Here is a 25,984-nt window from a genome sequence, read left to right as displayed (position 1 = left end):
ACACACACATTCTCACTTTTATAGATATAATAGATTATGCTAGATATATTTCCATATGTCTGAATACCCTATATACAAATTTTCAAATCTGTAGATAAAAAATTTGTTGAGTATATAGGTTGAGAATTGTTCTCTCTCTCTCTATCACACACATTCTCACTTTTATAGATATAATAGACAGATTATGCCAGATATATTAAAATATGTCTGAATGCCCAATATACAAATTTTGAAATCTGTAGATAAAAAATTTGTTGTATACATAGGTTGACAATTGTCCTCTCTCTCACACACACACACATTCTCACTTTTATACATATAATAGATAGATTATGCTAGATATATTTCTATATGTCTGAACACCCTATATACAAATGTTCAAATCTGTGGATAAAAAATTTGTTGAATGTATAGGTTGAGAATTTTTATCTCTCTCTTTTTCTCTCTCTCTCTCTCGCTATCTCACACACACGCATTCTCACTTTTATAGATAAAATAGATAAATTATGCTAGATATATTTCCATATGTCTGAATACCCTATATACAAAGTTTCAAATCTGTAGATAAAAAATTTGTTGAATATATAGGTTTAGAATTGTTCTCTCTCTCTCTCACACACACATTCTAACTTTTGTAGTTATAATAGATAGATTATGCTAGATATATTTCCATATGTCTGAATACCCTATATACAAATTTTCTAAACTGTAGGTAAAAAATTTGTTGAGTATGTAGGTTAAGAATTGTTCTCTCTCTCTCTCACACACACACACACACACACACAAGTTCTCACTTTTATAGATATAATAGATAGATTATGCTAGATATATTTCTATATGTCTGCCTACCCTATATACAAATTTCCAAATCTGTGCCCAAAAATGTGTGGAATATATAGGTTGAGAATTGTTCTCTCTCTCTCTCTCTCTCTCTCACACATATTCTCACTTTTATAGGTTATATAGGTTGAGAATTTTTTGCTCTTTCCATCACTCACATTCACACTTTTATAGATATAATACATAGATTATGCCAGATATATTTACATATGTCTGAATACCCAATATACACATTTTCAAATCTGTAGATAAAAAATTAGTTGAATATATAGGTTGAGAATTGTTCTCTCTCTCTCTCTTTCTCTCTCTCTCACACACACATTCTCACTTTTATAGATATAATAGATAGATTATGCTAGATATATTTCCATACGTCTGAATACCCTATATCCAAATTTTCTAATATGTAGATAAAAAATTTGTTGAATATATAGGGTGAGAATTTTCCTTCCTCTCTTTCTCTCTCTCTCTTTCTCACACACACACAAGCTGAAAATTGTTCTCTCTCTCTCTCTGACTCTCTCTCTCTCTCTCACACACACACACATGGTCATTTTATAGATATAATAGATAGGTTATGCTAGATATATTTCTATATGTCTGAATACCCTATATACAAATTTTTAAATCTGTAGATAAAAAATTTGTTGAGTATATAGGTTGAGAATTGTTCTTTCTCTCTCTCTCACACACACATTCTCACTTTTATAGATATAATAGATTATGCTAGATATATTTCCAAATGTCTGAATACCCTATATACAAATTTTCAAATCTGTAAAGATAGAATTTGTTGAATATATAGGTTGAGAATTGTTCTCTCTCTCTCTCTTTCACACACATTCTCACTTTTCTAGATATAATAGATAGATTATGCTAGATATATTTCCTTATGTCTGAATACCCTATATACAAATTATCAAATCTGTAGATACAAAATTTGTTGAGTATATAGGTTGAGAATTGTTCTCTCTCTCTCTCTCTCTCTCTCTCTCACTCACTCACTCACACACACACACACACACATTCTACCTTTTATAGATATAATAGATTATGCTAGATATATTTCCATATGTCTGAATACCCTGTATACAAATTTTCAGATCTGTACATAAAAATTAGTTGAATATATAGGTTGAGAATTGTTCTCTCTCTCTCTCTTCTCTCTCTCTCTTTCACACACATTCTCACTTTTCTAGATATAATAGATAGATTATGCTAGATATATTTCCATATGTCTGAATACCCTATATACAAATTTTCTAATCGGTAGATAAAAAATTTGTTGAATATATAGGGTGAGAATTGTACTTACTCTCTCTCTCTCTCTCTCTCTCTCTCACGCACACATTCTCACTTTTATGGATATAATAGATAGATTATGCTGGATATATTTCCATATGTCTGAATACCCTATATACAAATGGTCAAATCTGTAGATAACAAATTTATTGAATAGATAGGTTGAGAATTGTTCTCTCTCTCTCTCTCGCAACCTTACACACACAACCACACGCAAACATTCTGACTTTTATAGATATAATAGATCGATTATGCTAGATATATTTCCATATGTCTGAATACCCAATATACAAATTTTCAAATCTGTAGGTAAAAAATTTGTTGAATATATAGGTTGAGAATTGTTCTCTCTCTCTCACACACTCACATTCTCACTTTTATAGATATAATGTATAGATTATGCTAGATATATTTCTATATGTCTGAATACCCTATATACAAAGTTTAAAATCCGTAGATAAAAATACGTTGAGTATATAGGTTGAGAATTGTTCTCTCTCTCTCTTACGCACACACACACACACACACACACACACACACACACACACACACATTTTCACTTTTATAGATATAATAGATAGATTATGCTAGATATATTTCCATATGTCTGAATACCCCATATACAAATTTTCAAATCTGTAGATAAAAAATGTATTGAATATATAGGTTGAGAATTGTTGTCTCTCTCTCTCTCTCTCTCTCTCTCTCTCTCTCTCTCTCTCTCTCTCTCTCTCTGGCTACCTCACACACACACACATTTTCACTTTTATAGATATAATAGATAGATTATGCTAGATATATTTCCATATGTCTGAATACCCTATATACAAACTTTCAAATCTGTAGATAAAAAATTTGTTGAGTATATAGGTTGAGAATTGTTCTCTCTCTCTCACACGAAACTGTGCGCTCGGCTTCTTCCCCCCCTTCCCACCCCAAATGCTTGGGAAACTGTGCACTGTTTTTGTTGGTTTTCAAGCTGCCTCTTCCCCCCCCCACACACACAGTTTAACAGTAGTAGGAGGTCAAGAGAAAGAGGGTGAGAGAGAGAGAAGAGTAAGTTGGTGAGAGAGAGAGAAAAGAGAAAGAGGGTGTTGGTTTTATATTTTTATTATCGTCTAATATTTTGAAAGCTGAATTTCTAATAAAATGTGCATCTATAGGAGATAATGCCTGGGAATGTGTCCCCCCCCACAGTTTAACAGTGGTGTGACGTCAAGAGAAAGAGGGTGAGAGAGAGGGAAGAGTAAGTGGGTGAGAGAGAGAAAGAGAGAGAAAAAAAAAGAAAGACGGTGTTGGTTTTGTGAAAAAAGTTGTTATTTACAATTGTTCGCATTCTTGGCCTTTTGGTCAAGATCAAAGTGTAGTATCTGTTCTTCAGATGCTGCACTTCTATTTCTTGTTCTCTTTCGGTGGAGGAGAAATCCTCCACGACTGAGACAATTTTTATTTTTGTACCTTTTCTCCACGTTAAAAAACGACCCTGGTGTCTAACTCTGTCCCGTGGGGAGGCATAGTAAATAGGTACAATTGTTCGCCATTAGTGGATGTTGACGTCACGTCACGTGACATGACTAAGCGTTTTTTTTTTTTTAGTATGAATAACATTTTTTGTTTTAATTATAAAGTCTACACTTAATTTTATAGAAAATGATGTATATATAATAGAAAAAAAAAATTACTGGTTTTGTTGGATTCAAGTGGATCCCCCCCCTCCAGTTTAAGAGATAGCAGGTCACGTGGTAATATACAAAATGGCTAGCGTAAATATAAAGATCGGTTTTTTTATCGACGAATATTTTGAAAGCTGAATTTTTTTTTATTCCTGTACATTTTTTCCTGATATTTTTCGTTAAAACTCTTGTATAAATACTATTTTTAACCAGTTAAATACGTTGGAGACATTGTCATGGAGTTTAATAATCTCTAGAACAAAGCAGAAGAGAAATTACAAAAGTATCGGTAAAACAAAGTGTTTGTTTACATTTGTTCGCCATTACTGGATGTTGACGTCACGTCACGTGACATGACTAAGCGTTTTTGGATTATGTAATATTAACATTAAAATGACAGGTTTTTTTGGGGGCCCCCCCTAGGAGAGAAATGATCAGTTCACCCCCTTTTAATGGTCCGTTTGGTGTGGAATTTCGATATTTGTCATGCGGGTGATCAAGGTTCAATATGATACATAATTTGTCAACTTTGGTTGTGTCTGTCAAAAGTATGAGCTGACGTCACGTCACGTGACACGTATTGAATAACGTTAAAATGACAGGTTTTTTTTGGGGCCCCCCTAGGAGAAAAACGATCAGTTGACCCCTTTCTACTGGTCCGTTTGACGTGAAATTTCGATATTTGTCATCCGGGTGATCAAGGTGCAATATGATACCAAATTTGTCAACTCTGGTTCCGTCTTTCAAAAGTTTTAGCGTTACAAACAAACATACATACATACATACATACATACACACCGATTTTTGCCTTTTATATATATAGATGAAGATATACACATGAGTATAAAAAGGTTATCAAATAATGAAAAACAAAATTCTAAAAGATTAGAAATTTTATGTCTGCAGGGTTGCAGAGTCAAAGTATATGGTCATGGACTCCTAGAATTTTAAAATATTTAACTCCAGTTCCTTATTTTAAACTAGTATCTTCCAATATTCAAACTGTTGATTGTTCATCAAGTAAAAAAAAAATCTGACTGGCAAGAATGCTCAAAGTCAGACTCAAACTCTTTCCAAAACTCTGGACTCCTCAACCCTGGTTACCTATAAAATAAATTAATCTTAAACTTAAAAAAAAAATTTCTTCCCAGATTTTCAAAATGAATCAAAGTTAAAGCGAAATGAAATTCATTCAATTTTCAAAGAACTCTATGCTTGAATAAGCAGATGGAATTTGTTGCTAACAGAGCAAACAATTTTGAATCAATAAAAAAAAAAAAAAAAAAAAAAGGCTAAGTAAATTGATATTTTTTATAATATTAATACAGCTGCTCTTTACAATGTTGTACTCCACTATTGTCTTGCTTATTGTTACTTGAAGATGACAAGTCAATTAAGTGTACATGCCGAAACAGTATCCCAGTTTTTTTGTTTTTTTTTTACCAATCAGCGCATAGCGTGCAAAAATCTTAGTTTCTAGAAGGTCAAGAGAAAATTTTATTAAAACTTGCAAAAACATGACACACCAGTGAGCCTATCTTTTTGACGACTTCATATCAAAATATTTTAGGAACTTTTTATCTAAAATCTCCTTTCTTATGCAAACATTATTAATTCATGTCTGCATGAAAAAAAATTGATTCTAGCAGAGAAGTAGACATTTAGACATACACACACTTTTACAGCAATTAAAAACTGTTCTCGTATGAAAACTATTTCTATTTTTAAAACTTACATTAAGTAAACTAAAACTAAACTATACACACACTTAAGTGCTTATGCAACTGCACACACATACTATTCACTTTTTCTGTAAATGAAATGAATGTATGTTTATTTTAAAATGTCTTTCTGTGATCCTTATTATTTTTGCTAGTGAAAAATACTACCCTGATCCTCCCCCTTATAGAAGGTAATCCAATCTAAATGAATAGCATTATGTCCACAGAATAGATACTACATTACCCCCAAGATGGAGGGAGTAATTCCTGGAAGAAGAATATCATGACAACAGAACAAATACTATACAACTCTCCTGAATTTAGTATTGAAAGATAATACAATAGTACAATTAATAGAAGTAATAGTATATTTTCTGTTTCAGATAGGACAGATACCAAATCTCCATTAATAATAAATTTTATTTTTTTATTAGGATCATAATTTTTTACTGAACATAATGAGGATTGTGACAATGAATCCTAAAAAATATTAATGAACCAATGAACCACAAGTATCATTTTTTTGTTTAGAACTTTGCTCATGATCTAATTTAGTCTACTATTTCACCCATAGCTAGTAGGAGGAGAGTAGGATTCATACCTTTCTCAAAGGCATTAGTACAAGTGACACAACAGATCAACTGGGATTTGAACACATGCTGAGCCCATAATCTTCAAGCTGAATCAGTGAAAAATGCCAAGATTCATACCTTTAGAGTTGAAAAATTCCCTCACCCAATAAATAGAAAAAAAGAGCTTTTTTAATTATTTTGAACGGATCTTTTTTCTGGCCATTTCTGGGCAATTTACTTTAGGGACTGGGGAGTGAAATTCATGATTTCTTCAATTTTTTTCCTAGTTTTTGTCTGTTCTCAAACTCTAATCTGGGGATCAAAATAACCCCCTTTACTATTCCACAACACACATTATAATAGTAGCAAAGGCAGTCTTTTGTCTCGCCACTTTATTTTCTCCCTCTCATTCTCTGTCCATTCTTCCTTATTTCTCTCTCTCTCTCTCGTTTCTCTTACTTTGTTCCCTCTTTCTTTCTGAATAAATATTTACAATTTTGTGTTAACTTTTCAAGTTTAAAAGGAAGTTTGTCTGATTTTTATTTTGAAAAATATTTCATTAACTGAGGTTTCTATTTTATATTTAACTAGCAAGGGGTACCCGGCGTTGCCCGGGTGTTTTTCGGGGTATGTGAAAAAACCCCGAAGCGTTGACGACGCGCAGTTGGAAAATAGTAAAGTGTTTTGAAAAAAACAGGTGCGCATTTTTGATTGACGTGACGGCGATAGGTATTCAGCAGTTACGATTTTGTGCGGGACAGTTTTGAATAAATCGGTTTGTTTGTTTTTAAAAACCCGCTCCCTGTTTATTAGGACGAGCGAAATGAAAGCTACAGTCTGATATGACGAAGTCGACATTGACCAAACTGGCTCTGGGCCTAAGATTAGAGTCGAGGTTCGCTTTTTTTTATACCGAAAACCGAATGTAACGCGTGACGATGCGAGAAATGTGGAATAATTAACGTTTGAAAGTCAATAAAATTAAATAGACAGGCGAGCTCCGTGGATAATTCGTAGATATTACAATTTATAGATGATATAAAAAGTTTTAAAAAGTTGTGAAGCGAGCAAGCGCTTCTTTGAAAGAAACCTTTCGTGGACATCGAGGAAAAGCGAACATACATACACACATACATTTTCGCTTTTATATATATAGATAACTCATAATTCTTTGGTTGGTTGGTTGGTTGGTTGGTTGTTTTTGTTTTACGGCATATCAACCTTTTTTAGGTTATTTAATGCCGAATCTAATGATTTTGAGGAACGATTTTTTAAATGGAGTATATTTGTTTTTTTAAGTCGGATTCTATTTAACCCATAGTTGGGATCCTAACAGGTACTACCACTCCGGGTCAGAGTGGACCTGGGAGCAATGGCAATTAAAGGGTGGCTCCACACTCTCCAAGGTCCGCAAGCTGGGGCCTCACCATTGGATATAGTTTTAGGTCATATCCAGGACCATTGTATAAAGGGTTCTTTTTAAATTTTTTTATAAAGGCCAATTTTTTTTAAGATATGAGAGGGTGGTGTGGGGATTGTTTTTATCAAATAACTCTTTAATATTGTTTTCTTTGTAGAATCGATTTCTTACTGTTACAAAATCAGTACATTCAATTAATATGTGTTTGATTGTGAGTGATGTTTGACAAGGTATACAGACTTTTTTTAGGAGATATGAGTGGGTTAAGTGGGTATGGCCTATTTTTATTATTGTTAGTTTGACTTCTTTTCTGTTTAATTTTGTATTTTGTTCTTTGATTTTTGGCATGATTTCGTGAAGTTTGTTGTTAGGGTGTTCATTCCAGTAGGTTTGCCATTTCTCTGTTGTATATGCATTGACACGTCTTTTTAGATCTATGTATGGAATTTTAAAATTTGCATCGATTGGGAGATTTAAGGCGTTTTTTGCTGCTAAATCTGCTAATTCATTACCTTTAATACCGGAATGGCTCGGTATCCAGCAGAAAATGATTTCTTTTTTACTGTTTAATACAGTTAATTTTTGGAGTGATTTTGCGATTAGGGGGTTGTCCATCTTTTTATTTTTTTTTTAATCGCTTTTAGAGTAGATTGGGAGTCTGAAAGGATTATAAATTTGTTTTTTTTGTTATTGGAAGCGAGTTTGAGAGCTAGGATTAGAGCATGTATTTCAGCACTGAAGATTGAGGTTTCTTTTGGTTTGGAGGTTTGATTGTTTTTTGATTGATTTATCGAGTATTGCTGTATTGGCTGTTGCGTTATTTTGTTTAGACCCATCTGTATAGATGTGTGTGTGGTCTGGATACTTTTCTTTGATTTTATCGAGATCATCATGATAAGTTATTGGATAAGTATGTTTCTTTTCATATTTACTTAAACTTAGGTCGATGTTAGGGGATACGATTTTCTAAGGAGGGGTTTTGAGGACAGTTTCGTTATTTTGGTTATGGGTAGATTTGCTTCTTTGGAAATCGATTTTATTCTAAGTCCAAAGGTTTGGATTGCATTTTCTTTTTGGTCGAAAAGGTGTTTACGGTTTGGATTTAAAGTGCTATTGTGTACTGGGTTTGTGGGGTTGGCTGTAAGTTTTGTGTAGTACTTTAGACCAAGGTTTTGATTTCTAAGCATTGGAGGAGTTTCATGTGCTTCTGCATACAGGCTTTCTACAGGGGAGGTTGGAAATGCTCCTAGTGCTAGTCTTAGTCTGGAGTGGTATATTATGTTTAGGGTTTTTAGATATGACTTTCTGGTGGATTGATATATGAAGCTACCATAATCTATTTTTGATCTAATTAATGTTCTATATAGTTTGAGTAGTGTGTTCTTGTCAGCTCCCCAATCTGTATGGGCAATGACTTGTAGGAGTTGTAATGCTTTATTACATTTGGTTTTGATATGATTGATGTGTGGAATGAAATTTAGTTTTTTGTCAAAAATGGTTCCCAGGTGCTTGTGTTCGTTTATGAATGGAATTTTTTCGCCTTCAATCTGTAAAGTTGAGTCAGGGTGGAGTTTGCATTGGTTACAAAAATGGATGCATTTTGTTTTAGTTTTGGAGAATTTGAAACCATTTTTAGTTGCCCATTTATTAATTTCATTTATGTTATGTTGTAGTTTTCTTTCAATAGTGTGAGTGTATTTAGATCTGTAGCTGATTGAGCAGTCATCTACATATAAGGAGCTATGTATATCAGGAGAGAGTTCTTTTATAATGTTATTGATTTTTATGGTAAAGATAGTTGTTGATAATATGCTGCCTTGGGGCCAGTGGCGTACCTATGTAAAATGGCGCCCATGGCAAAGTTTGAATGTGCGCCCCTTCTTAATAATTTATACCTTAGATATACCTAACCTACATAATATTATAATACAGGCACAATTTTAACGAAAGATAAACCATGAAATGAATGTTTTAATAAAGTAATTATATGGTTATTCTTGCTTTAAGAAATAAAATTCTAAATTATCCAAAAAGAAAGGACTACAACATACTTCATTTATTTTTATTATGAAGAAATTGAAGGATAACAAACATACCACAATAAACCTCAATAAATCCGGCCTTTTTTGTTTCAATAATAACATTCTAAAATAACACTTTTCGTGCCTTTATGGAAGCAAATTCGTCTATGATTTTATCAAAGTTAGTTTTCTCTAATTCTTCCCTTTCTATACTCATCAAAGCTAGATCATACAATCTGTCCTGACTCATTGAGGCTCGGAGACATGAAAGAATTAGTTTCAGTTTACTGAAACTTCGCTCGCAGCTTGCAATAGATACTGCCATTGTCAACATTATTTGCAAAGCAATTCGAAGATTGGGAAACACGCTCTCATCACCACATTCAACTATGAATGTCAGAAGGTCTTCAGGACGCGATAACTTTAAGTTGGCACGACTTGATATCAACATTTTGCAATCAATAATCTCCTCATATAATTGCTTGCCATCTATGTCTGAACTGTACACAGCTCCTAAATTTTCACACATAGACTCTAATTGTTCACAGTCAGATGCGTCAGGACCGTAACAAAGGCCTTGGACATCCAACAGAAAGCCAAATTTGGAATCGATCTCAAATAACCGGGAGAATCGATCATCCATCTCTTTGTGCAGGCGGTCTAGAGCTCCCTTCATGACTCGTTTCATTTCATCTGTTCTTGATAACCCGGCATCTTGTGCATTTTTACCAGCCATTCTTGTTTTTCCCCTTGTCCTTCTTTTGATTTCAACGTCCCATTTTTCACAAAGGTTCTTGCCATCTTCCAAGCATTCATCAACTAAATTTTCTCTTGCATCATTGAAATGATCTCTTAGACCTTTTATGTCTAGGGCAGCATTGTGAAAATTCATTGTCTTGTCTTGCAATCGTTTTTGCACTCTATCTATTGGCGTAAGTATTTTGTGCCAAAAACCCAACAATGTTAGAAACTTGTATGTTAGTATGCGATTTACTAGTTGTTTAGCATCACTCTGGGTATCAATTGTTTATTACTTTCTTACAATGGTTGCTGGCAGTCCTGTAAGCGGCTTTAGTTTTCATACATCTATTACGTTGGAAGCAGTGGAAAAAGTGATTTCTGTGCGCAATGGCAGCAGCACATTCTGGAGAGAACCATGACTGGCTGTTAGCTTTTTGCTGGAACTTTTTCGAGGATATAAAACGGTCTATACCTACAATTAACCATTCGGTCAGGTCTGATACTATAGAGGACACATCCTTTTTAAACATAGAACGCAGAGGTAGATCCGATAGAAATGTACGGAAGCTATCCCAGTCAGCCATAGTGTATTGATATACTGTACGATGGAGATGTATGTCTGGGGACTTATTACATTTCATTTTTATCTTAATTGATACAACAGAGTGGTCGGAAGATCCAAGAGGAGACAGAATGGAAACTGAACATAGTTCAGGGCAAATTGTGAACATTGAAGTCTCCACGTACGTGAATGTTAGTTGAAGGATAAGCAGATAGGACTTGGTCAATTTTCTCAGATATGCTTTTAAAGATAGTAACTCCGCTGTTGTGGGGACGATAGAGAGTAAATATAAATGCAGTACTGTGAATAAGTGCAACCCGGAAGCACATATAGGGTAAATTAGGATCTCCTCTGGAGATGTCCCTACCACATGGAAAGCCATTTTAATATAGGCTCATATTTCATGCCCATGGCGATCTTGGGGGTCAGATTTAGAAGTTAAGTTAGAGTAACCTTTAATTGCGAACTCTTCTAGGGAAATAGCCTGTCCAATGCCAGTTTTGCTTAAAAATAAAAGGTCTGGTTTAGTCTCCTGTAGTTGGGTTTCAACCTCTGGAAGGTTAGAATGTAGACCCCCGATGTTGGAGAAGGAGACATGGTAGAGGGGGGGGGGGTCTACATTGGAAGTTGGAGATCCGGGTTTAATCGTGTATTTTTTCTTGAAATTTGTCATGATGGAATTTTGGAATTTGTGGACTAGGTCGTCAGACATGCTTAGAGCAGGATAGAGAGGGGAAACTAAGAAGGAAAAAGAAACAAAGAAATTTTTTTTTTTTTGTAGAACATAAGGTAAAGCCACTAATATGGCATCGAGAGGCCCCACTAGAAGCTACTGCATCGTCCAGAATCCATTCACCAAATGGCAATACAGCAGCCCCAATACTTTGCATCTGCTGATAGGACAGCCTCCTTAGTCGTTAATCCAAGGTTCGGGTCCCTGACTATCAGGCGGATAACGTCAGCCCAGATAAAACGTTTACCTCCAGCACCCTTACTAGTGACATGGCTACAAGGATAAACATAGAAACAGAAAATTTCCGCCACCTCTGCCAATTGTTCGCACAAAATACTGCCAACCTAGAATACAGCTTTTTCTTCTCCCTTTGTCAGAAAAATCACTCATTTAAAAATGAGGAGTGAGGGACAAATAAAGAGAAGCGAGAGTAACGGGAGCTGCCAATAACGCATCCACAATGCGTTTTCTACTCTCCATTAAAAAAAAAAAAATTATTTTTAATAAATAATGATATAAAGGAAACTTGAAATTTTGTGTGTGTTCAGCTAAAAATCAGAAACTACAGAAAATACAGTTATAGATATTACATGATCTAATTCCATATGATCCCAAACTGAATTATGATTAAAAAAAAGAAATGTAATATTCACTTTACTACGGATCAAATTAAGGCAGGACAGAAAAAGAAAATTATTTCCTTTCATTCTTACTGGTTAGTTGTCCAAAAACAACACTGAAACTGTCATATTTGACCTAGTATTAGTGTTCAGGGCTGATATGTTTCTATTATACAGAGTCAGTTGCTAGAGTGAAATGGTGACATATAGAAGATTTAAAAAAGATATATTTTTTTTAAGTTGTATTTTGTTATTAATGCCCTGGACAACACCAATCCCTATTAATCTTAAAAAACAAACTATTGTTTTACACTAGAACTTGTCTGCACAGTCATAAGTGTGCATAACATCAAATCTTATTTACAGATTTTAGCAGTGATTGATATGTCAAGAATCAGACAAAATTACTTTAAGGATTTGCCCATATCACTATAAGAAAACAGAGTTGTTACATAAACTGATTAAAAATACATACATTTGTAATCTAGTGGGCAATGTCCTTTTCTCCTCCTTACTTCCTTTTTATCACAGATGAGAAACATTGCAACTCTATCTTTGCTTTATCCATATTTTCATGGTAGGTGTTTGACTGAGCTATCGATGGTACCCCCTCCCCTTCTGTAAAACATTTACAAAAAAAAAACAAAAAAAAACACTCATCTGGGTACAACCACCATCATCAATTTTACACTATTTGTGTCTAAAACTGGACAAAAATTTAATGAGAAAATATTTTTCCTAGAACTACACATCTGTAGATCTCAGTACTTTAAATCGGATTTTCATCTGACTATGACATGGTCGTTTTCAAGTCCAATGTAAACAAGTTTTGTTGACCTGTCCTTTTAAATAATCAAATCCTACCAAAGTTCCACCATAACCGATCATCATAGTGTTGTCTCACCTGACACTCATTAACACTTATCCTTAAGTGGCCTTTAATAAGCAATGACACCTCTCTATTTCTATATTAATAAAAGTATGTGACCACTTCTTTAATGCCTGTATTTTTCCTGACTAAATGACGATTTAATACTTTATTAACAATTATTTTTATTTTTATCAAATATTGCAAATAAATGTATTAGTGTAAAAAAGAAATTTTTAACATTCCAATTCCATAAAAATGCATGCACTTCAAAAGGAGGGGACAGGGGATTAAAACCATGGTTGTTGCCCAGAATTCAACTTAATTTAAAAAACAAAAAATGTACAGAAAAATCTTTATGATGTACATACCCCTAACAGAACAAAAATCATGTAAATTAATCAAGTAGTGCTTTTTTATACCCATATATATATCATAGTGTTGTCTCACCTGACACTCATTAAGCCTTATCCTTTTAAATAATCAAATCCTACCAAAGTTCACTCGTCTAGCTGAAAACACTATCAATAATTCCTCCCACTCTTTATCTGTGCCTAAACGTAGATTCCATGAACAAAGCTTCTTTCTTAGAACTGCACGCTTGTGGAATTGTTTTCCATTTTCCTGCTTTCCAGCTGACTACAATATGGTTGTCTTCAAGTCCAACATAACTAAGTTCTTGATGAGCTGTTTCACTTAAGTTAACAAATTACTGAATTTCCATTACTAACAATTACTATATTGTCCAATTGACTACTGTACACTCTTAACCCTTATCGTCGAGTGGTCTCTGGGGCTTGATAAGTGGTTATGCCTATGGAAAAAATATATATATATATCTACTATTATATAAAAGTCATTTTGTGCATGTGTGAGTTTCTTTCTCATAGGCTCAGCTGTTTCAGAACCTATCTTTTGCAAATTTCACACAAAGGTAATTTATATGTCTGACAAAAGATATGTTTTGTACAGAAATCATCCGATAAGTATCGAAAATCAAAAACATCCAATCCTAAAAATAGCTTGTTTTTTTTCTTATAGATAAAATAGAATTTTTACAGGGTAATATTTTACATTACACCAGCCAAGGGAGATAATTCTCAGCAATCCAGGGAGATTCAATTCTCAGCAAATCATTTCTTAAAAAAAAAAAAAAACGAACTATTGTCATCTGGAGATATAGCTCAGTGGTAGTGTATTCGACAGTACATCAAATGGTCCCCCTGTTCAAGCCCAAGTGTACCTCACCATTTTATTTTAATTTTTTTCTTATTAATGAGTTTGATTTACGATAAAACAGGTACCATTTAAAAATCGCCGCAAATCATTTCTTCATTTGCATGTTTTAAAACTAAATATCAATAAAAAGTGAGTTTCCAAGGCATTCATCGTCAAGCCCAAATATCAGCTGACGTGATATTGTAAACAAACACAGAGGGAATTTGATGAACGAGATTATCATTATTGTTTTTATTTAAAAAAATTTTTTTTTTTGCGAATTAATCCACTGGAAAAATTATTCCTTGTAATATATAACATTCAATAGAGGATTGATTTTATAATCAATCATACATAACCAATTTGCATAAATTAAAATATCATTAATTTATTTTTATTGTGGACTATTATCTTTATCTTTCTTAGATATTGTTTTACAATGTTTCGGCGAACTATTCCTCTGACCTTCATCAGGTAGTAACTGCGACGGAAGATCAGATCATGAATAAACATGGATTTATAAAACCAAAAAATTCAACCTTATTTGCCCTTTGGGGCCCGTGGCGCAGTGGATAGAGACGTTGAATCTCTACAGTTCCAGATGAGAACTGTCTGAGGATAGTGGTTTCAGTCCTACCCAAAGCCGGCCAGAGTCTTACTTGACCAAAACGTGGTGAGATGACAACAACTACGGATGGCAGTAATTGCTGAGATTGCAGTTAGGAAATTTGGAGTTCCTACCCCGTCGCGGTTACCATCTGGCCAAAATGTTGTGAAACAACAAATAAGAAAGATGAGGATAATAGTCTGCAATAAAAATAAATTAATAAATAATACTCATATCAATAATGAATTCCAATCAAATGATATATATTAAAATATGTTTAAGTATATTGTACGACTGGGCAACGCCGGACGTCCAGCTAGTATTTATATATATATAGATATGACCTTGCTTGTCTGTGTAAAGAACAGTCTCTACTAAACTGCTGTCATTTTTTGATTTACAGATTTGAAACTTTATATATAGAGAGGATTTTGAAAAATATTAAGTATACATACCCGTGATGGAAACAAAATATCCTACACAAAAAAAAAAATCACATAAAATGATTTAGTAGTTTTATTTTTAAAAGAAATTAAAATTTTATGGCTAAACGGTCAACGATCTCTCAATGCCATTTTGCAGAACTAGGGAAATTTTAGAAAGTCGTTCTTAACATGAGGAGGAGGGGAACTACAAATTCCTATTTGCTTAAAAATTATTTTCTTTATAAAAATAAAACTACTTGATCAATTTATGTGATTTTTTGGTGCATGATATTTTCGTTACAGGTACATAGATCATAACATTTTTTTAAATTTTATTCATGGGGGTGGGAGATATGGACCAGCATCAAACAAAAATTAAAAATTAGTATTTATTATTTAATAGATGTTTTCGAAATTTCAATTGAAATTAAAATACATATTTCTAGCATAACAATAAGTCAATTTCAAATTTTTTTTTTTTTACTCTTTAAAATCATTCATCCCAACAGTTCAGAAATTTAAAATCTAAATTAAAACTTCCCAAGAATTTGACTCGGGCAAGGCTGGGGTAAATACAGTTCGTAGTAAATAATTATAGCAACCACAGCTGAAAATTGTCTAAAGTCAGTCAAGCAGTAAAAGGAGGAATTTCTTTTGCCAGTTTTGTAAGATCAAGTTATAATGGTGCTTTTGTGCTTGTTGATACTACACACCTGGAAATAAACGTTTTTGATAATCTCTATTTATATGAAAATATGTTTACATATTTGTATGTTCTGAACTAATAATTAACATATAATTTGGGCCGTACTTAATTTAGTTTACTTTTATATAAAGAGGATAAAAAAACAAAGTGGAAATTTATGAAAATTCAGATAACTGTATTTTTCGTAAAATTTTAAGAAAAGGTAATAGGAAACCACTAATACATATTCCCTAGATTTTTGTTTCTTTGGGGTATTATTAAGGATTTTAGCATGAACAAAATTTCTTATATGAAGATTCAAATATATCAAATTATACTGAATTTGACCCATAATAATTAGAAACCAGTGAAGCAAGATTCCCTGAATTTCAATTTCTTCTTAAGACTCCTTATAAAGATATTAAACAGAATGTCTATAATCCTTATTCTAATTTTGATCAAAATTGATATTTTGGAAAATATCTTAAAATCAATTTTGATGAAAAGTTAGAATAATGATTATGGACATGTTTAATATTAATTTATCTTGATTTTAATCTTCACAAGGGAGCATAAAAGTGATGCAAAGCTTCTGTTCAGGCAATTAATTTTACCTGTCTTGGGACGGGTATTCTTCTAGTAACAATTATCACAAGTAAAGATGGGATGGGGATCAATCGTCCATGCGGACATACTAGATTTCAAGCTGAGCAACGTCTTTTGTAAATACGTTTCACAATCATTATCATTAATTGATATCTTTCAAGAGATCAGTGCAAAAAAATGAATAAGTAAAATATTAAATTGATTTGTAAGTATCATATGATTCAAAATTTCGTATTTATTTCAGTATTTAGTGTTTATGAATCAATTTACTATTTTCCTTATTAATTTTTATGTGCTTAAATATAAAAAAAAAGGTAGATCGATTCCTTGTAAAGTTAACAAAGTTCATGCAAAAGTATTTTAATCCTATTACCTTTATACTAAGCTTAGAAATAAATCTGATGATGAAGCATAAAAAGGTTAAATCCTAAGTTAGTCGCACAAATTATTTGACAGTGAAATCGGCTTGGCTTTCGTACTATTCCCAAACAACTTATTGTTAATTCATATTATTTAATTTATTCGGACTACTGTTATTCACACAACATTTCAGTTAGTGTAACCTCCAACCTTTTTTTTTCTTCCTTTATTAAAACCGTTAGCAATAAGAGGCTACTAAACTAATTAGGGAATGCATAAAACTTAGGAACATCACAATAGTTAGCCAATGCAGAACTCCAAAAATGTGACAGTGATACATGTTTATTCACACAATTCTAAGGCAGCATGTTCAGGATTGCAGAACACAATGCAAAAGGAAATTGCCGGTACATCTCTGAGCAAACACCAGTGTGATTATGCAAAGGGTCTAATGTAAATGTATATCATCTTCAAGTGTATCTTGTAGAATTCAGGAATTTTTCTATTGAAACTCAAGAATCTGCACAGAATTTCAAACGGAATCTTTTATTTAATCCATGAGAGTAGCATCCTCTCGTTCCATCAGCAATAACTGGATAGAAGTTATAAGAAATTGCAATTGTATTTTTAGTGTTGCTCGCATTGAGGATTGAACCTTCAACCTCCAGACGAGTGTAACTTACAACTGAATTTTACCTTGTACTTTATCCACTACACCATGAGTCTTGCAGACTTATTGTTATTTAATATCATATTTTAGAAAATTTTTAAAAAATCAATTAGAAACAGTAATTTATAACAACTTTGAATCGTATCCAAAAGTTTTAAATCAATGTTTACTTTTAGCAAACATGGTGGTAGTAAAATGTTGAAGTAACCGGAAACGGAGATTAGAGTTATCTGGCTTTTTGCCCCCCCCCCTTCCTTTTATGAACGTGAATTAGTTTTTAGTTAAAAATATTTTAAGTATAAAAATACCCATTTTATTCAATGACAAGGAAAATCAATGAAATTTAAAATAAGAACAACCATTTTATTTTTATTGCATTTTATGCTTCCAGGGGCCCCAAAAGATAACATGGATCTTCATTTCTGGTTACTTCAACTTTTAGGTCAGCACTTTTGCTAAAAGTAAGCATTGATTTAATTTATCTCGGATATGATTCAACTTGCTATGAATTACTGTTTTTCATCAATTTTTCAGTTCTTGTCTAGAATTTCTTCTATATTAAAAAACAAAAATAAAGAAAAATCTGTATGATGTATATACTCATGATAAAACGAAAATATCATATTACAAAAGTCATAAATTGAACACGTAGTTTTGTTTTTAAATAAAAAATTTTATAAACACCTGAGGAGTGACTGTTTTGTCCACCATTTTGGACATAATCTCAAAAAGGGAGATAACTCAACAATTCAAACAGTAGATTTATAGTTTAATGCCTACAATTTCCCATTAATCGCTTATAAATGATATTTTGATAAAAATAAAAGTACTTTAATTACTATAATTTATGGAATATAATATTTTTGTTTCATCATGGGTATTTACATCATATAGATTTTTCTTTATTTTATAATATATAGGGGAATTTGAGGCAAGAATTGAAAAGGGACTACTACACATATTTTTAGTCTGAAGGACAGGTAGTATGTTCAAATGATGAACCTGTTAAACCGACAAGACCTTTTTTTAGCATTCAGGCTAAAAGCGGAACAAAGTATGGTTCTACTTTATTTCAGTAGGCCATCCTCCGAGACATTATCTTCCCCATCAATGAAAGAAAATTGGTTTATTATTGGTCACCAGAGATAACAATATCAAGGAAGGTTGCCAAGTTTAAGCCAAATTATTTTTATAACTTTCCAGAGAGCCATCATCTTGAAGACGCAACCTTATACAACATCTACTTTTTTTTTATAATAAAGTATAAATATTATATCATCTTCTACCGAACGTTAAAGCATAGTATCAGTTTCTGATTATAGCAGTTCATGCACCCAACTCAGAATAATAGTTTGAATAATCTAAATAAAAAATTATCAATATTCATCTCAAAAATGCCCCAACTAAGATTAGATATTTCTTCATCAGATGTGGCCAGCATCTCACATTAGATAAGGTCAAGATGGCAAAGCAATTAGAAGGTAAACTGGTCTGAGTGATAGCTGGTGTGTATGTGTGAAGAGAGATAAGGTTAACACAAGTTTTGCAAATGTTACAAGGACCAAATAGTTATGACTCAAAAGAAACTATGTAATGAGGCCATGAATTATGATGCGGATGAGTGTAAGGTAGAACTCTGTCAATGTTTAGACACATTCAGATGCCCATACTTTTGTATTGACTCGATTTGTTTAGGATTTCAAGAGTGCTTCACTCAACTCCCCAGATACCCCATACAAGAGTTTGACAATTTGGGCCAATTCTCTCTGCCTCAATATGACTGAAGCAATGATTTGTTAAGGTAGGATTACAAAAAATCTTGGCTGCATTGAAGCAGGTCAGCTACAACAAATAACCATGTCTTGATGGCCTACTTTAGAAACTACCAGTTTTAAACTGGATTTCTGCAATGGATCTCAATTCTCTATCACTTGTCAACAGCAATACAGACGAATTAAAAGCAGAGTTTTTTTGTTGCCTCTCAATCTGTGCATCATTGTTGATCCTAGTTTTTATCCTTGCATTGAAGCTAGTACTTCGCAAAGAGATTAGGCAACAAGTTCAGGCTTACATAGAAGCGTCTTACCTGAAGGAATGGGAGTCAAGGTTTTTGTGTTCACAGATGATATCAGTGTCCTTAGAGATGTCAAGGCAAGTTAATCTGTGGTATAAATGGTCCAGTTAAAATCCTTAGTATGCAGTTCGAACTAGATCTCTAGCTTGAAGGAAATTGATCAAAGGTGGAAGCATCAGTTCAGATTTGACTTCAAAAGAAACTTTCCTTAAAAGATAGAGCTCAGGTGTACTCTGTATCTTTCCTTTCATCCTTTACTAACTGGTTGTACTAACTTTGCCTGCGAGACATGCAACAGTCTTCTAATGCATTTATCATCATTTCTTTGGAGGAGGAGATGATTGCTAAAGACATACGTTGAATACAGACAGGTCTATATTCAATCTATGTTTTAGGAGAACTTGGAGATGCTTAACTTGACAAACTCCTAAGAGTACCCTTCCCTGCCATGATAGGATACAAAAACATCTTCGAAATCTAGCGGGTGATGACCTTTTCATCTCTCTACTTCCTCTTTCTCACAGAAGAGATGTTGCGAGTGTGTCCCTGCATTATCATTACTTTTATAGTAGGTGTTCGATTGATGAGCTTCAGTCTATGCCACCCCCAACCCCATGCAAAACTTTCATAGCAAGTACTCATTTAGCTACAACAACTTCCCTCATTCTCTATCTGTTCCTAAGACAAAATAAAAATTCCATGCACAGAGCTTTTTTCTAAAACTGTTCATCCGTGGAACACAATATCGTAGTGGGATGGGCTGCTTCCCAGCTGACTAACACGATAGTTTTCAAATCTAATGTAAATAAGTTCTTGTGGAGCCATCTTCTTAAATAATTAAACGCTACCCAACTTCCAACATTATTGATACTGTTGTCAACCTAACACTCATTAACCCTTATCCTAGAGTGATCTTAGGCCTTGATAAGTAGTAAATCAAAATATGTTACTGACATGCAGAGAGACTAGCTTTCATGAGTTGAAACTTGACAGAGGAGTTGGCAGCTGAAAGCGCTTTTCCTAGCCTCATCTTTTGCCCTTTGGTCAAGGGTTATCGTAGACCAAGGGATGAATTACAATTCTAAACAGTGACAAACCACACTCAGAAAGTTTCCCTGGTCCACCAACTTTCACAGTTATATACGAATTTAATGGGGGATTTGGTTTGGTGAGTGGCTAGGATGATTCATAGAAGAGATCTACTTTCGATGGAGCTGAGTGCTAAGTTCAGGTATCTCAACATTTATTGAGTACTATCAGACCCAGCGTTTGGTTCGGAATATGTTAACCTCCAGTGGCATACAATTCAGTTCATGCATGGATGAAATGTCTGATTGTCCATGTTGCTACAGCATTGAAGAAACAGTGGAACAACACACCTTCTTCATCTATATCTAACTTCAGTTGTTTGTGAAATATGTCAACAAGGTGATGACTTGTATCGACCACAAGCAGTTGGTGCCACAGGATGTTTTTGTATATGATTGACAACTACTGAAATAGAGAGAAAACGAATGGCATTTCTTGCCATCTTGGATATATCTAGAATAGTGGTATAGACGGCATGCTTAGGAGAATTACATGAGGTTTTAATCGTTTTCTGATCAGAATCTGATTTCGTCTCTTTAAGAACCAGCTTATAGATTAATTCCTATTTCAACCAGGGAAATTATTTACAGTGAAATGGGTTTCAGCATTACTTCCAGACAACTTATTTTTACTTAAACGTGTTTTAGTAAAATAAATGGCGGACCTGAACGAGAATCACCCCCACCTCCTATATATTAGTGTCCAATCAATAATAATCCACTGGAAAAATTGCAATAAACCGAAAGCCGTCCTTAACATAGTGAGGTTGGGAATGTTTATTCCGAAAGCCGTTCTTAACATGAGGAGGTTGGGAGTGTTTATTCCGAAAGCCGTTCCTGTCCGGTCCGCCAAATAAATCACATTTTAAATAATTTATAGCCAGTTTAATCGTACACGTGAAACATAGAAATCAAAACTAGGCCGGAGAAAATAAAAATAGAATACGATAGAACATACGATAAATTCATGAATAATAATGATTAAAAAAAACTAAAAAAAACTAGGGTACTTATGCAGAATACGAATTGTGCTTAAAACCCAATGCGAACATAAGGGGGGGGGATAAAAACTATCAGTACTTATGCATTTATGTTACCTAAAATAACGTTAAAAATAACGCGCTAAAATAACGTTAATATTTTGAAAGCCATTCTTAACATGGGTTAAGGTTAAGATGTTTTGTAACTATTCTGTACTTTCACCTAACAAGTTAATTAAAAAAGATATCGTGAAACTTGAATTTAACTTGAAAATACTATTTAAAATATAGCACGGTAACATAAGTGCATAAGCACCAACTATTGTATACTTTCACTTAAAGATACCGAAAATTTGGCATTTAATTTGAAAATTCTATCTAAAAAATAATTTTAAAACATGATCCGTGTTCTATTTTTTTTTTTTTAATTTATTTAATAAAAGTACTTTATGAAATAGAAATATTTATCAAAGTTATGTATAGGTGAGAAAAATGCAAGAGGTCTTGTCTGATATTATTATTAATTCAAAAATTTTGTAACGTTTCTTTCACGTAGTGTTTAACAATTTTACGCCACAATTCAATGGAAGTTACACATAGGCGTGAAACACGGATACAGATATATAAAGTTATTACCTAGTAGAGATTAAAAAAGAATTTTGAAGATAAAACATTTAATAGCAACATAAAATGATGATGCTTAAAAACAAAATATTTTTTATTTTGAATAAATTTTAAATAATAAGGAGTGGATTTTTTTTCTTTATAAGTTTGAAAAAGATTTCGCGGGGCGGGGATGAAAAGGGATTTTGAACAGCTGAAAAACAGGGGTCAAGTGAAATAGATCCCAAATTATCATTTAAAACAACAAAAAATGATCCCCGACTTTCTAACCATAACAGAGCATTTATTCCAGACACACCTCCTTTAATATATATATATATATATATATATATATATATATATATATATATATACACACACACAAAAAAAAAAAAAAACTTTTTAATTTAATGACAAGTTAAATTAAATCCAAAGAATAAACGGACGCACATTTTCATATTATTATTCTAATATTGAATGTTTTCGTTTCTTTTTTTAAAATTAATTTTATAAAAAAGATACAGATCTTAGAGATGTTTTTTTTTTTTTACTTAAAAACTGTTGTCAGTTATATTTAAATAATTGATTAAATAACACAATAATTTAGTATTTTTCGAACTACAATATATTCCAAACTAAAATCATCTAAGATAATATCGACTAGTCACATGAAATTAAATATAATCATGGATAATCACGCACTTGCTCTGCAGACTCGCGCCAAGTATAGTGGCCAAAAATTGGGTGACCAATATATAACAAATAAAACTATGTAAACTGATCCCCCATTTCATGATCGTTCATCTAAACTACATATATATATATTATATATATATTTTACTCATGGGGGAGAGTTCTTGTTTTTGTTGTGTAAAGACAAAACATGTACTATACCTGTCGTTTTTGGTTTTTGGAGCAAACAGCTCGACTCCAGAGGGCTTAGTGTCATCAGCCAGCCAGCAGCATTATAATTATTCTCATCTTTAAACGTCCTAAAATGTTGTTGTTGTTATTAGCCATCGTCGTCGACAATCAGGTAAAAGAAGTAATAAGTCGACATTTACAGGAAGAAGAAAGAGAAGAAACTACAACATGATTCCTTCTTTTCCTCTTCGTTACTTCATTCATTTAGATTATTTTTTCCAGTTGAATCTACCATAGCTCGAATGGGTAAACAAATTAAAGACAGCAATACTGACAAGATAATCCAGAAGATGAAAACAAAAGTAGCGTCTTGGTGCGTGACAATACTAAATAATTAGAACTATTTTCGGATGCTAATAGTTGCAAGTAAAGGCTACCATACACATTGACACAATATGGAAGTGGTGTGTGGAGAGAGAAAAAAAAAAGAGAGAAACTCGTAATTCTATAAGAGAGGGGGAAATATCGGATGAAAGAGAGCGTTCATCATAAATGTGGCGGGAGGAGAGCGTTAAATATAGTAATAGTGAGAGTTGAGTTTATTTAGAGAGAGGAAATACACTACTGAAATATTGTGGATTTTGTTTGCTTGCTTGTCACAGTGTACACTTCATTTGAAGTTGTAGGAGAAATTGAATGCGATATACATATTAGGGTGTTTGTGTAGAATAGTGATCTTTGAAACTAATGCATTTCAAGTGAAAACCTTATTACGTACTTACGTGTCATGTCGAAATTAGTATAAATTACGGAAAATGTTCCAGTAGAAGATATACTAGATGTATTTAAAAAAAAAAAAAAAAAAAAAAAAAAATCACCCACAGTTACGTTCGGGCATTTTGTGTTTAAAAATGGCGGGTTGTAATTATTAAGTCAAAATGATCGATTCCAGTTACTTTCCTTTGATTTTGTGAACTCTTCGGCATTAAAACGCAGGATAAAATTAAAAGCATTCTATAAATCTATAAACTCAATAAATTTTATTTTTATTTGTTATTATTTTTCCCCTGGATTATTATTCGTAATTTTTGGAATTTATACTAATTTCGACACGTAAGTGCGTAATAATGTTTTCATATGAAATGGTTTGGTTTAAAACATCGTTTTTCCACACAAACACCCATATTACATGCTCCAGATAGAGAGAAGAGAAAAACGGAAAGGAGAGGAAGTTCTGACATCAGAATAGGAGAGAGAACGGAAAAGGAAAGAAGGGAATAGAGTAGGGTGTTATTATGACATAATAAAAGAGTTTCACAAATAGTTGTGTCTGTTTGGAAGCAGCAGCAGCCTAACTGTTGGTTATTTTTCTACTAAAACTTTGTGAATCTTGCTATTTTGCTTGTCCCTGTCTACAGTAGATGTCATTATCGTTTTGTGATTTCATCCATTAAAACATGTGGAAATTATAGTGCACAATGGGTGACGTCAATAAAGGATTAAATGCATTAAAGGATTAATGCATTAAAACAGATAGATTAGAGAAAATGCCTGTGCACAGTGAATGACGTCATCATTTTGTGATATCATCCATCAAACTTTAGAAATGAAGAGTGAGATCCTTTATGAGGTTTCGTGTAGATGAACCGTTTAAACCTTTGGGAATGTAATATACAAATAATAGACTAGGAAAAAATTAACTAATGAAAATATTAAAATAATGTTTTATTTTACTTTTGTATTAAAAAACTGTTTCTTGCCCTTAACTAGAAAATTATGAACTTGAATCTTGTTCTCGACTTCTTTATATATAGATTGTGATTATTTTTTATTTTATTTTTTTTTTTTTCCTATTATTTCTACTAAAATAGGGTTAAGGTAAAATATGTTCTTTGGAAGTAATGCAGAACTCCCGCACTACTGAAACCCATTTCACTTTAAATAATTTATGTGATTGAAATAGTCATTTACAAATAGATAATAGTGTGGAGAGATACAGCAATAAGCGCCAACATTTGGCATACGGACACTATAGAGATGCACTGGCATTTGAACCTAGAACTTGCCCAATACAAAAAAATAAGAAGAAAATAAGATTAATGTAAAATTGGGCACTATCGGGGTTCGAGTGTCAGCATAAAAAGACATTTTTTTGTCTATATGGGGAAAAAAACAATACATCGTGCACACGAATTTACTATAAAAAAAAAAAGAAAAGAAATATACAATTACTGCAGGGAAAGAAGCAATGTTATATTACAAAAATGAGCGTAAGGAAGCAAGAAGAACAAACAAAGAAATTTTGTTTAAAGTTTTATTCAGGGTCAATGCGATTGTAGCAGGTGCTGTTGGTATTATCAAGATGTGCCGGTGATGGTAGAGGCGGTGATGGGACGATCAGCTGCTTGGGGTAAGACTCTCGGAAGTTGCTGGCAAAGAGAGGGTAGTCTGGACAGTCGCTGCGAGTGTCGCCTGGGATGAGGTTGACAATGGCTAGCTGCTGCTGATGCTGTTGTTAGGGCTGCTGCTGATGTTGTTTTAAGTGAGGTTGATTATGGCTGGCTGCTGATGATGCTGTGGCTTGGGCAGCTGCTGGAATGGCTGCGTCGGTAGACAACCTCACTATTCAGCGATCTAGCCTGTTCTGCCTGGTTGTCAAAAATCAGCCTGTATTTATACTTGCCCTGCAGACGTAGTTGAAGACATGATGGTTTCGGGCATTTATATGGCA

The 25,984-nt window shown here is 33.2% G+C and overlaps 2 protein-coding genes and 1 pseudogene across 2 annotated transcripts in view; 1 reads left to right on the top strand and 2 right to left on the bottom strand.

Moving 5' to 3' along the window:
- Window positions 1-23,723, bottom strand: part of LOC145292140 (uncharacterized) — a 159,871-nt gene extending 136,148 nt beyond the window's left edge. The window contains exon 1 of the mRNA XM_080138262.1: window positions 23,284-23,723. The gene's annotated coding sequence lies outside the window, so the exon portion shown is untranslated. The remainder of the gene's footprint in view (window positions 1-23,283) is intronic.
- LOC145292543 (U2 spliceosomal RNA) lies at window positions 3,472-3,605 on the top strand (annotated as a pseudogene).
- Window positions 9,674-10,441, bottom strand: LOC145292310 (uncharacterized). The gene has a single exon (XM_080138637.1). The coding sequence runs from the start codon at window positions 10,439-10,441 to the stop codon at window positions 9,674-9,676; it is 768 nt and encodes a 255-aa protein (XP_079994763.1).
- Window positions 23,724-25,984: the final 2,261 nt, after the last annotated feature.

Source organism: Euprymna scolopes, chromosome 13 (genome assembly GCF_053919585.1).
Source record: "Euprymna scolopes isolate OS-2025 chromosome 13, ASM5391958v1, whole genome shotgun sequence".
NCBI lineage: Eukaryota > Metazoa > Mollusca > Cephalopoda > Sepiida > Sepiolidae > Euprymna > Euprymna scolopes.
The sequence above is the reverse complement of the archived record's forward strand: the minus strand, read 5'-3'. Positions and strand labels throughout refer to the sequence as shown.